Source organism: Desmodus rotundus, chromosome 2, assembly GCF_022682495.2.
Source record: "Desmodus rotundus isolate HL8 chromosome 2, HLdesRot8A.1, whole genome shotgun sequence".
Taxonomy (NCBI): Eukaryota; Metazoa; Chordata; class Mammalia; order Chiroptera; family Phyllostomidae; genus Desmodus; species Desmodus rotundus.
The window spans coordinates 164,938,823-164,951,875 of record NC_071388.1 but is presented as its reverse complement, the minus strand read 5'-3'; the positions used below and the strand labels follow the sequence as shown (position 1 = coordinate 164,951,875).

Genomic DNA, 13,053 nt, shown 5'->3' with positions numbered 1-13,053 from the left:
TAGAAAGAAAAAGAAAACTTACAACAGTTTATGAGTATGTAAGAGTTTATGAACACTGCTAAAAGCTTTTCTATAAGAAATAAATTGTATGTAGTTAAACCGGAACTGCTGACACAAGGAAAAATATGTGTGGTGTTGAGCAATCTAAGTGTACAGTTTTGAGGCTCTGGTATTAATAGGTCTCTACGATGAAGGATTCTCTTTCATCATTAACATTCTGCATATGTGAAGTGTAAAGGCTGTGGTAGTGATTGTTTTAAAAAGTATAAAGTGCTTTGCTTCTCAGTAGTGTAGACTGTGAATGTGTTTTAATGATTCCTGAAGTCTCTACGGAGACCCATCAAGATGACAGAAATATTTGGGAGGTATTAAGTATTAGGATCCAAAGAGACTTTTGTCTTCTAAAGATACGTAGAAAGAGACATATAAACTTGTACCATTGGCTCAGTGGGCACAGTTATACTTTTGAATTGCCAAGTAATGGCTAACATTGACCAAGGACAATGAATGATCTGGACTTGGAGCTCTGGGAGGCCAAAGGACGAGGAGCATCATCTGGCTTTTGGGAACTAATAATCTGCTGAAAACTGGGTATTCATTTTTAAAAATTTGCTCTTAAGGAATTACTATACAGAAAAAATTTAATAACCCATCTTTTTGAAATAAGAATTTTAAAGCCCTGATTTTTTTATATTTACCTGTTTCAGTAACTTCATCTCAAATAAACTAAAAAATAAATAAATATCATACTGTCCTGAAGGAAATACAAAAGTGAGTAAGAGTTCTTGCTCTCACCTAGCTTATAATCCACCTACTTTAAAACTTGCTCATTCACAATGGCATTATATAGTGAAATGTGACATTCAAATTAGAAAGATAAGGCAGGCATACAGAGGAAGAGCTGCTTTTTAGCCAGGTGAATAGAGGGTTTCATGGAGGAGGTGGCACTGGAATTGGACTTGAATGCTAACAAGTTTTGGATAAGCAGAAAAGAAAGTGTAAAGTATTCTAGCCAAAAGGATCATCAAAAACCAAAATAAAACTGTGATGTTATGTGGAAGAGACCAACAAAAATAATAGAACTTAACTATTTTCAAAAGTCTCCAAAATTTTCATTCATTGCTTTCAAGTACCCTAAATTGTCTCAGTTTAGCGGCAACACTAAAATTATTTCTATGAACTGGAGACTCTTCCTGTATCTCCCAGTCGGAGCTACAGATGGACTCCGCTGTGCCAGGGAAACATACGCAGGATATACCACATATATTTGCTCTTTTAGAAAATTGCTATTCAGGGGACCATTTAATGCTCCACTGAAGAGAAAATCCATAATCCTTTTTGTGCTCTGCATGGCAGTTGAGGAGTGCAATATCCATAAAATATGCCTATACTTAAAACCAGCTATTTCAAAGCCACACTTAAACAGACAGAGTGCGTTTTTCAAGTATCACAGAATATCCTTGGTTTCCTGTTCTTTTGGAACCCAAAGGGAAAGTAGTGCCTTGTGGCATCTCTTTAAATAACCAACTTTGTGATGTTCGCCAGAGTTTCTTTTTCTCGATCCGATTCCAGAATACTTTCCTGAGTTTAATGACTAACCAAGCGGGGGAGGAAAACTTAATTAATCCGGCCTTGACCGAGTCCTGAGGCAAGCTGTTTTTTACGGATGCTCAGCTTAGAAGCGCCGTATCTCCTTGTCAACGTAAAGTCCGTCTATACTGTAAGCTGAGCATTCTGTTTTGTTCTGCTTAACAGCCAGCTTTAAAAAAATACGTTGCGACTGTTACTGTCGGTTAATCTAAGTGTTTTATTTAGTCACTGTCCTGAGGCTTGTTCAACCTGATAATGGATTTTTTAATCTGAAAATGTCTTTTTCCCCCCAAAGGACAAGAAATAGATTTTTTTTCTTTAGACTTTGAAAATATATTGAACTATTTTTTTTTGCCCCTCAGACAAGTGTCTAATTTTTCTCGGTGATATTTTGTGTAAACCAGCTGCCACTTTCTTCAGATTTAAAGATGGCACGGTGAAGGGGGGGCTTTGTTACACTCTGAAGCAAGTGACAGGACTGATGGTTTAGAGAAGGGTTTAGAGAAGAATGGAGAGGTGGGAACCCAGGGTGTTTAAGTCTTCAGGGGAGAAAGGGAAATTACCACCCACCTCACTCAGGAAGTATCTTTCTTCTGAATTAAGACATAAGTAGAAAGTAAAAGCTCACTTGTAAGATGGGTTTCCCTAGTTTACAGTGGAATGATGTGGCCCCTTAACACAGCTAACACTCTCAAAGATATGGCTAGAAGGCTTTTGTTTGTTTGGCTTTTTGTTTTGGTTTCTGTAGAGGTCAACTGTTACTTAGAGACAACTCAAGAAGGTAAGATGTGGGGAGCATTGCACTAACAGGCCACTGGTAGACATTTAATTGTTGCAATTATTTAACAATTCCAAATATCTGGATAATATTGAAAGTTTGATAATTACAACTTACAAGTATTTCTGCTGTGTAAAATAATTGTAATTTGAAATGAATAGACTGATACAAAATTTTTATACATGCTGATACATGCATTTTTGGCTAACACATGCATTTTTATGCATGTGTTAGCCAACTGAACCCCCTGTTTAAAAAAAAAAAACAATTCATGAAGCACAGGTGCTGACATAGGGAATATATTTTATAGTCAGCATTTGCCTTGGAGCCACTTCACCCAAACTCACCATTTCTAGCTCCTTATACCCTTTAGAAACACAGAGAGTCTCAGGTTATAAAGTCCAGACTACTCTAGTCCTTACCCTTCACCATGATGCCACCTCCCACCTTCCAACCTCAGCTGGAATTCAGCCTGTTTCCCACTAGCTAAAAGTTAACTCATACACCTGAAGGTATCTGGATACTAATGTGCCATTCTTCCCAGTCACTGATCCATTCAGTAGGTCGTGAAAGCAGGTGCTGATTCGGAGCGGGCCATGTAGAGATGTGTGTGACTCGGTCCTCTCTACTCAAGGGGCTGATATGAAGGTGGGCCAGTTTTTGGTAACTGCATTTTGAAAAATTTCAAACTCCCAGAAACATCTTACTTACATTTAGTAATTGTAAATATTGTCCTATATTTGATTTTTCCCATATTAAAATATTTATATGTATCTCATATCAAAGGATGGGTAATTAAATCAAGTAAGCCCAATATATTTGGAGAGGCTTCTGCAGAAAAGTATATAAAATATCATTATAAGGAAAATAACAGTGCAGGAGGGCATCAGGGAACTTTTTCTAAGATTATTTGCCAGGTATATAGGGGTGGGTGGACAAGGCTGGCCACCAAGCAATAGGAAAAGCACATACCAAGGCCTGGGACCGACTCCGGGTGGAGCGTTGAGAGCAGTGGTAGTTGTGTGTGGCTGGCCTGTGGGCCAGGGAGACGGGGGAGGGGGAAGACTCATGAGAAACATGGGATGGGCAGGCAGGCAGTGACCAGATCGAGGAGGGCCAGGCATGCCACAGAAAGGAGAGTTCTTTTTATTCTAATGCTTGATGAATAGTCACTGACAGGTGTTAGTCAGGGAGTAACCCTATTTGTGCACTGTTACCAGAACTTTATAGGGAAAATGTCTAAGTTAAAAGAACTACCACAGAGGAGAAGTTTTCAGACACCCTGATAAGCCTGGAGATAGAAATATTTTGGAAATTTATTGGCTTTTAAAAGTCCTAATGCTCACCAATGAAGAGACATCTTATTTTCCATCCCCCGCAGGATGGATGTGTGGACAGGTGCTTCTAAAACCTGGTTGTACCTCAGAGTCAATGAGGAATTTAATGAACACGTCTCATGTCATGGGTTTCTCACAGACGTGTTTCTCTGTAGGGCTGCTATTTGTTGGGACAGTCCTTCATCAGACCCCCCCCCCACACACACACACACACAAATTACAGAGACACATTGTGACAACTAAAAATGCTCAACATGTTTTCAAATACTCCTTTTGGGGCACTCCTGGTTAAAAAAAAAAAAAAAAAAAAAAACAAACCAGTGGTAAGTGCTGGGGCCATAAACATGAGTAAGACAGAGCTTAGGTTTTTGTGTTTCCTGCACAGACGTGAAATCATCATCATTAGCGTGCATGGGGGTATTACGCCCTCTAGGCCTCTCCATTAGTACCTCACTTGCATTTGTGTGGCAGGCAATCTAAATGGTAACATTCTGTTCCTTGAGTGGGGGAGGGGAGGAGAAAGAGGTAATCTCCTTGGGGGCTCAGCAGTGGGCACTGAAAGAGAACAGTATTTCCTCCTTGCTGGCAGCACTTGTACGAGCCCCAGATTCGGAAGGGAGGCCTGACCAGTAGGGTGACATGATACACGGGCAACCACAGAAAGTTGAAGGCTAAGAGAACTAAAAGCCTTCCTCACACCTTTACCAAATCTGAAGACGTATCACAGAGACCCAAGTGTTATATGTCAAACACCCACATGGTGGATTTTGGCTTTGGCTTCAGATCACGCTCCATTTCAGGAATCTCATGGAAATACACTTCAATTGATCATTATCTTGGGTTTTTGGATTGGCTGAAAATGTTCCTGCTCTATGAATCCTGCCTAGTTCCCTCTGTTTGAGTCCCTCTCTCCTCCAGTGTTTCAGATGGGGGTTGATAGGCCCTGGGGAGCACTGGACTCTACTTGGCCTCTGACCCTAGCACCCCAAGAGTAATCTAAAATTTCAAGATAATTTGAAGCAGATAGTTTTCTACCAATCCTTAAAGCAGAATGTTTACTGGCTTTCTTAAAGAAAATCTCCAAGAAAATGCAAATTGTAACAAATTAAACCCCGAGGGTTCTGCAATTATGTTTTGGCCTTGGAATTCCAGTGAATACAACATTTTGCAGTTCACATTGGAGGTCATGGGAGAATCCCAAGGAAACTTGGAAACCAGAATTGCAGTCCTCCAAGCTGCCCCCCAAACCTCTGTATCACTGATTTATAGTGTCACTTCAGTGGGGAAAGAACAGTATTAAGAGGTATACTAAGTTACATGTGCTTAACAAGGCTAAAAGAATTCTGTGTAAAAAATACCTCCAAAAACAATGCTATTAGCCATGGAAATTGCCAGCTCCAGATTTATCTTCCACGTTCATGTTAAATCTAAGAAAAATCGCTACAGGCTAAGTGCTCACCTGCTTTGCTCTAGATGAAGGCATGCCTGTTGTTTCCTATTCTCCTCCGCATCTCCAGCATGGAATTATCCAGGTCTCCTAGGTGCGGTTTTTACTACAGCCTTTGTCAAATGAATGAGACACCTTACATTAAAAACTCCTAAGGTAACTGTTTTCTTTTCCTTTACATACTCTTGGAGTAGCACCCATTATAAGTAGAAACTGAGGCCAAGTTATTCCATTTAAATGACAAAAAGTATAAAATGAAACACATGCACAACACCAAATTAGTCAGCCCTTAAGATAATCTAAAGCTTGTCACATGGGAAGAAAATGCCTAGATAGTATGTCCTCAAATAGCTTGTTAAGGAAGTACACACATTTGGTCTAACTCTCCTGGCAATTTTGACAGTCATTTGTCTGGCTTAGCCTAGCGACCAAAGAGAACAGAGCTGGCATGTATGCAGGGGATATTTCTGAAGAGTTCTTCGGCAGGTCCAACACGATCTGCCGGAGACTCTTTCTGAGTAAGCTACGGAATGATTAGGCCCTGGTTTTGATGTGGTGTTGCATTATGAATTTTATTTGCCTTCTTTATTAAGGACAAGAGAACCTTGAATGTGTAATGTATAACAAATGATTGTACACCTGTGAATGTACCTGATATTTTGAACTTACAATATTTTAGTTTATTTTATTTTTAAAATTATGCCTTTATTTTTTTTGACAACTTCAAGAATGAAACAGAATCTGTGGATCTATGGGATCTATGAAACAGAATCCTCCTATCCCTAAATCAGAATTTGTAATTCTTACATAATTCTTACAATTATGTAAGCACATGTTCTCCTTAATTGTCCACATTTTGTTCAATTTGTAATGTCGGTTACAGATATTCTCATTTTTACATTATGACTAGTCTTTTCTAAAAACCTAGTCTTAATATTTATACTAAGCTTTACAAACATATTAACTAACAATAATTTAGATTAAATAGTAAGTTTTATTGGGTTTCATTTCTCACAATTTTTTTTCAGCACTCTGGATGTGTTCAAATTAGCTTTTTTTCTTTTCTCTTTTATTTTCTTTAATGTGAGGTTAACACAACATTCTGTACCCCTGAGAATGTAGATGTGTACCTTTGATAAATCTCTAGATTTGAACAACGCAAATGCTGGTAGCCTGGTTCGCCGCAGACTCCACTGCTCTATCCTGTCTGCTTGATCTGCCTGCCTGCATAGCAATTTGAGTTTATAAATTCTCTTCTAAACCTTCCTAGATCACATGCAGTTTCATATATCCTAGTGTTTAAAATGTGATCCTGTATTCTTACATGGAGTGGCACACTGCCTTATACCATTTTTTTTTCTCGGATTAGGCTTTGGAAGATCAGGTGTGGGAACTCTTGCAGGAAGCAGACAAGACAGCTGAAGAGAACAAGGATCAGACTCAGGTGTACGACGCCATGGCCAGCACCCTGGGGGAGGCCTGGGCAGCCCTGGTCTCCATGCTCGAAAGACGAAGGGAGCTCCTCAAACTGACCTCTGAATTTTTTGAAAGTGCCTTGGAGGTTTGTATTTAAAAAAAAAAAACAAAAGACAACAATAAACCCCACTTCTGCCTTCTCTATGTCAGAACAAATAAATAGCACTCCTGAAATGTTTTATTTCTACAAACAGACATTGCAGCTGGTTCAAAAAAATGTCACATAACCAAGATTATACATATATTACATTTAATTTGTGATTGGTAAAAGATAAGATTTTAATATTTTCAATGTATACCTTCAACCAAAAACTAAGTACAGTTCATTAAAATAAAGTAAAATATTAAGTGAAAGTGGGAACTCTACTTAGAAGTCATTATATTTCCCTTTGTAGAAGATAGTAACATAATTACTAAATCAAACAAGTACCACTGATGATAGGATTACTAGGAAAGGATGGTGTAGGGTGTTCTTATCAACTAAAAGTTGTTAACTAAAAGTTCTGCTTGTGCAAAGGGAATTATAGAATATTCCATAGAATGTTTGAATTGTAAGCATAGCATTTTATAAAATACTTTTCTAAGGCATATAGTTGAGTTACTACAGTTTGAACTCATTAAAATGTAAGGGAAGAAAAAGTTCTGGGCCTAAAAAGGTCATTTCCCCTATGATTTTTCTTAAATTCTGCAATGTTCTGAGGTTCCAAATTTCAAAATGTGATACTCAAACAACACTATCAAAAGAGATGTTATGGTTGGTATGACAGTTACTGGAAATTTCACTTTAACTTCTCTGCCAAATAAATGGCAGTGTGAGAAAATTCATTTTCGTGTGAGAGCACTGCTGCATTGTGATAAAGTGCATGCTTTGAAAAACATGATGTCTCCAAACTGAAAATTCAAGACTTACATTCAAAATAATGAAGGAAAGAAGATTAGTGATAGAACATAGTAATTGAGGTAGACAGTCTCATGCTTCGTGAACTCGGTTAAAAGTAAAAAGGAGGAGCAAAACTTTATTGTAATTCTCAAGGTTTGTTTTCCACAATTTGAACACAGAAGTCCAGCTCACAGTTAATTTCACAGATCAATTTAGGGAAAAGTTCTACGCACAATTTTCTTTCCTGAGAAGAACCAGGTGAAATACACCTGTAGAGTTCATATTACAGACACATCTGATTTATTCTTATCTTAGTAAGTGAGGTAGAGGTATCAACTGCCCTTGACATTCCACTCATTTGAGCACAGGAAATTATCTTTTTTCCAAACATTAGACTCAATATTTGTTTCTCACTGTGTAGTAGCATTAATGCTAGCTGATTTTCTCTTTGAGAAATTACTTCCAGATAATACATAAAATAAAACTAAGTCAACCTATAGTTCAACCCAGAACTCTAATTCCTAGTAAAATGACTGTTTCTTTTCTTTTACATTATATGCTAGTTTTATTTATTTATTTAAAAAATATTACTTCTTCTTATTATTATTTTATCGTTATTCTATTACAGTTGTCGCAATTTTTCCCCCTTTGCCCTTCTCTGCCCAGTCTACTCCCTCATTCCCACAGTCAATCCCTGCACCATTGTCCATGGATCATTCATACATATTTTTTGCCTAGTCCCTTGCCCTTCTTTACACCATTATCCCTCTTCCCCATCCCCTCTGGCTGTTGTCATTCTGTTCCATGTTTCCATGTCTCTGGTTCTATTTTGCTTGTTAGTTTATTTTGTTCATTAAATTCCTCTTATAAGTGAGATCACATGATGTGTGTCTTTCACCAGCTGGCTTATTTCATTTAATCATAACATTCTTCAGTTCCATCCATGCTGTTGCAAAAAGTAGGACTTCCTTCTTTCTGCTGCATGGTATTCCATTGTGTAAATGTACCATAGTTTTTTGATCCACTCATTTACTGATGGGCACTTAGGCTGTTTCCAGCACTTGGCTATTGTAAATAGCACTGCTGTGAACATGGGTGTGCCTAAGTTCTTTTGAATTGGTGTTTCAGGATTCTTAGGGTATATTCCCAGCAGTGGAATCACTGGGTCAAAAGGCAGTTCCATTTTTAGTTTTTTTGAGGAAATTCCATATTATTTTCCACAGTGGCTGCACCAGTCTGCATTCCCACCAACAGTGCACTAGGGTTCCCTTTTCTCCACATCCTCTCCAGCACTTATTTGTTGATTTGTTAATGATGGCCATTCTGACAAGAGTAAGGTAGAATCTCATTGTGGTTTTAATTTGCATCTCTCTGATGGTTAGTGATGTTGAGCATCTTTTCATATGTCAGTGGGCCCTCTGTATGTCCTTTTTGGAGAAGTGTCTGTTCAGGTCCTTTGCCCATTTTTTAACTGGATTGTCTTCCTGGTATTGAGTCATATGAGTTCTTCACATTGACATGACCTTGTATCATTCTGCTTCTAATTTTGTGGACCACTGTATACTTAGCTTAAGGCAATCCCCCTGCCCCTTGCATATGCCAAAGCAATTTTCATTAATGATTTTTTTAAAAAAGAGAAAGACTGACATTAAAAACAGGTTTTTTGAAAAATCCCTCTCATCATTTCTATTCTGTGCAAGCCAAAGAAAGAAGAAAAGTGGGGGGAAAATAATATCTGTAAGATAGAAGTTAACAGTATTTTAGGGAAGCTTTTCCTGAATAAAATTGTTAGTTTATTTTAAAAATTTTAAATAACAAGCTGAAATATATAGGACTCCAAAACTCTTTGTAATATTTTACAGGGAAAAAACAAATTACCTACATAGTTTCCATTTTTTGTTTGTTTGAAAGTTCTGCTCAAGGAATGCCTTTAAAATCAGTTATCAGAAATGGAATGAATTCAAGATGTAAATGATGCATGGGTAGGATTCCCTTCTTGAACTACGGGCATTCGAGAGTTCTTTAGAAATGCAAATGATTTCTTTTTGCATGGTTGATACTTACTAGAGGACAGTTTCTGGCTCATACACTTAACCATCAGAAAGGTTTTTCTCTTCTCAAACATAGAAGCATTGTCCCTAAGTGACAATGGCAGGTGTCCATCAGATGTTCTAACATCATGGTGGAAGCCTTCCCTGCATTTCTAAAGACGACACGCTCATTAGGCTCTCATCGTCCCATGCCATTTATAACTGGATCTTATATGGCTGTTGTATCAATGATAACACAGACCTTGTTCATCAAATAGTTACATAAAAATATTAAAAAGCACCAAATTTAAAATGGCAGTTAGGAAAAATCTCAAAAAAAGACAAGCACTGTGACAGGCTTTTGTCTTTCTCACTGATATGGTGCCTTTATAATTTATTCTACATTTGATCCAAAGGTGAGCATGTTGATTACAATGCTCTTATTAACTATAATAATTACCTTTGAATCTTAGTGTTAAAACAAACCATCTGTCTGCTACTATGAATATACTGTACTAGCATAACCAAGTATGCTTTGACCTTTTCTAAAATTGGTTTCTAAGATTAGTCCCCTGAGAATTTTAACAGCCCTTCAAGCATCTCCCTTTCTACTTCCTCATGGAGAAACACAAATAAGAAATTGGTCATATTCCCCACCATTTAGGATATCAAATTCAAATTGCCATTTTTTTTCTTTAAACAGAGGAGAAATTTTCCATTTTTCATTCTTGCTGCATCAAATCTAATTTTATTTATACAAATAATGCATACAATTATTTATATAAATGCAAACAAAATTACAAATTAAAACTTAGAAACTAAACTTTTACCTCCCTAAACCCATACCTAACCCATTCATTCTCATAATGTAACTTAATGTGTATATGTGTGTGTATATATACACAAAGCCTATATATATATATATATATATATATATATATATATATATATATATACACACATATATATGTTAAAAGGTGGATTCATTACAATGGACATGAAAATTTTAGTTGAAAATTGTAATAGACATTTCAACAGTAAGCAAGTTGGTTTATTTTATTATACATGATGTTTTTCCAGGTATGAAAGGAATGCAAAGAAATGAGAAAAATGTTATTGCCTTGGTACTTAGTCAGTTGACGACGTGTGAACACACACCCTCGCACAAACAGCCTAAGCTAGCACACACTCACACACACTCCTCACATAAACACATACAGAGCCAGCTAGGCTATTAATTAATTTTAAAAAATATTTATATAACTAAAAGTGGCAAATTGATTTTTATTTTTTCAAATGCCTCTTCCCTGTATTTCTCTTGTAGTTTGCTATTAAAATAGATCAAGCAGAAGATTTCCTCCAGAACACTCACGAGTTTGAGAGCACGGAGTCCTTAAAGTCACTCCTTCAGCTTCATGAACGTCATACCAAAGGCAAGAGATGTGTTTATTCCTCACATAAGCCTTTAAATATTTTAAAAGATGTTGATGGGAGAATGCTTGTGTATGACTGTATTTTTAGTTTACCTGTTTATGTATACCTCTACTCATTCCAAGGAAGATTAAAGAAGGCTCTTTTCTCGGTCATCTTCTGCAAGAAAGAAGGAGTTGTAGATGACTCTAGGGAGATGGTGCAGGAACAGCCTCTGGAAGATCATGGGAGCCCTGGACGTCACTCACTCTGCCCGATTTTGGTTCCTGGGCACAGGGGCCAGGCTCACCTTGTGCCCCTGTGTATCCTCAGCATCTAGCGAGGTGTTGGCACCTGGTGGCTCCTCAAGAAATATTTCTGGGTCAAATGAATGGTTGAATTCAGTGGCTGTTTCTTTTCAGGGACAGTGAATGCAGGTCAGCCTTTAAATAACAGCTCTGGATAAGGAAGATCCCTCTTTCACTATTGCAGTTTAAAAAAAAATGGAGTAGTGAAAATTTTCAAGGTTAAAAAATCTAATTAAAAGACTATCAACTCCCTCTGAACAACTGTAGAGGTAGTCTTAATTGTTAACCAATAATTTGTATGCTGGCCTTTCTCTAACAGAACTTGGGGGGTGGGGCAGAGTTGCAGTAGGGAAGGCACTTGCAAAAGAGGAGCTGCTTATTGTAATTGTTTTCTGAGGAAGCAGGTGAGGTAAGAACAACACTTCTTCTCTTTCTAATGCATTTTTCTAATTATTACTGCCAGAAACCTGGGGATGAGTGGATGGTTTCCTGCACTTGTTTGTCACGGTTCTAACTCAGCTTCAAGCTTGACCAGCTTGATCGTGCTGGACAGGGGTAAAAGGGGCTTTTAAAGCCACAAATAGATTTTGTATTTCTATCACCCTTGAAAGGGACCCTAGATAATAGATCATTACTTTTCTAAAAGTCAAAGATTAAAGGGCTTAATCTTTCCTGTGTAAATTTTGAGATGCCACCACACACGTACATGTAATTTTAACTGATTGTTGTTCTTGAGCACCCACCACTGTGCTGAGGGATTAATTATCAATAGCATCAGAAGCAACAGCCTTAACACAGCAGCCTGCTCACTTTTGTACAGCAACAGCAGTCCAGCGGGGTCTGAAAGGGTGAACAGAATCACAAAAAATTCCTCTTAGGACACTGGAAAGTGAATCTGGGTCCAGGTCACTGAGATGGGTCTGTGGTCTCAGTCTTCATCCAGCCAGTATGAGCAGCAGAGCAACTGTACCTCCGGGAACCTGACAGCGATTGATGCTTTTGTTGAAGAGGTTCATCGAATGCAAGCATTTTGGGGGGAGTGAGTGAGTGAGAGTAGGGACTTTTCCATACATATTTTGGGTTGGAGCTGAAAGGGAAAAGTGGCCTTAATGCTGTTTTATTGTTGTTGTAGTTGTTGTTGTTGTTGTTTTGGCTTCTTCGGAGTTGCCAGGGCCTGTGGCAGATGGGTCACATGCTGCTTTGTTTGGAGGCCTTAGACCGCAGGGCCCTGGCCTCCAGCTCGCACTGGGACTGGTGCCCTGCCTTTCAAGGAACCGTCTGCAAGTGCCCGCCAGCCCTCCTCTTAATCGGGAAGATGGATGCAAATGCTAGCTGAAGGCAGGAAACATAGTTTATTTTTGTGGTGACAAAATATCCTTCCATCCATCCATCCTGATGGCACGTTTATTGTGATATTTTTGTGTTCCTCTCTGTGACCCTTGAAGCACAGAGGTTACAGGGGACTCTGGTTGGGCTATCTGGCTCTGGATATCCAGGCAGGATGTGCCCAATGGTGGCTTTGAGGGCTTTGTTTTCATAAAATAGGAGTAGATGGCATTTGTTTAACAAGTAATTCAGTGGGACATGATTAAGATTAGCTGATTTAAAATGCATATTCAAGGACAAAATTCTGATTTTCAGTTAAAGACTGCCTATCTGACTTAGTCTTTTCAGACTATTATAGAAAAATGCCACAGACTTGGTGGCTTATAAATGACAGATATTTATCTCTCACAGTTCTGGAGGCTGGAAGCCTGGGATCAGGTGCCAGCCTGGTCAGCTGCGGGCCCTCTTCCA

At 38.3% G+C, this 13,053-nt stretch overlaps 1 protein-coding gene across 4 annotated transcripts in view; it reads left to right on the top strand.

Moving 5' to 3' along the window:
• The window catches only part of CCDC141 (coiled-coil domain containing 141), a 149,840-nt gene that overhangs the window by 22,168 nt on the left and 114,619 nt on the right, over positions 1 to 13,053 (top strand). For all 4 annotated transcript variants that reach the window (XM_045196305.2, XM_045196304.2, XM_045196306.2 and 1 more), the window contains 2 exons: positions 6,522 to 6,713; positions 10,863 to 10,971. In XM_045196305.2, coding sequence (XP_045052240.2) covers positions 6,522 to 6,713; positions 10,863 to 10,971 — 301 coding nt within the window. The remainder of the gene's footprint in view (positions 1 to 6,521; positions 6,714 to 10,862; positions 10,972 to 13,053) is intronic.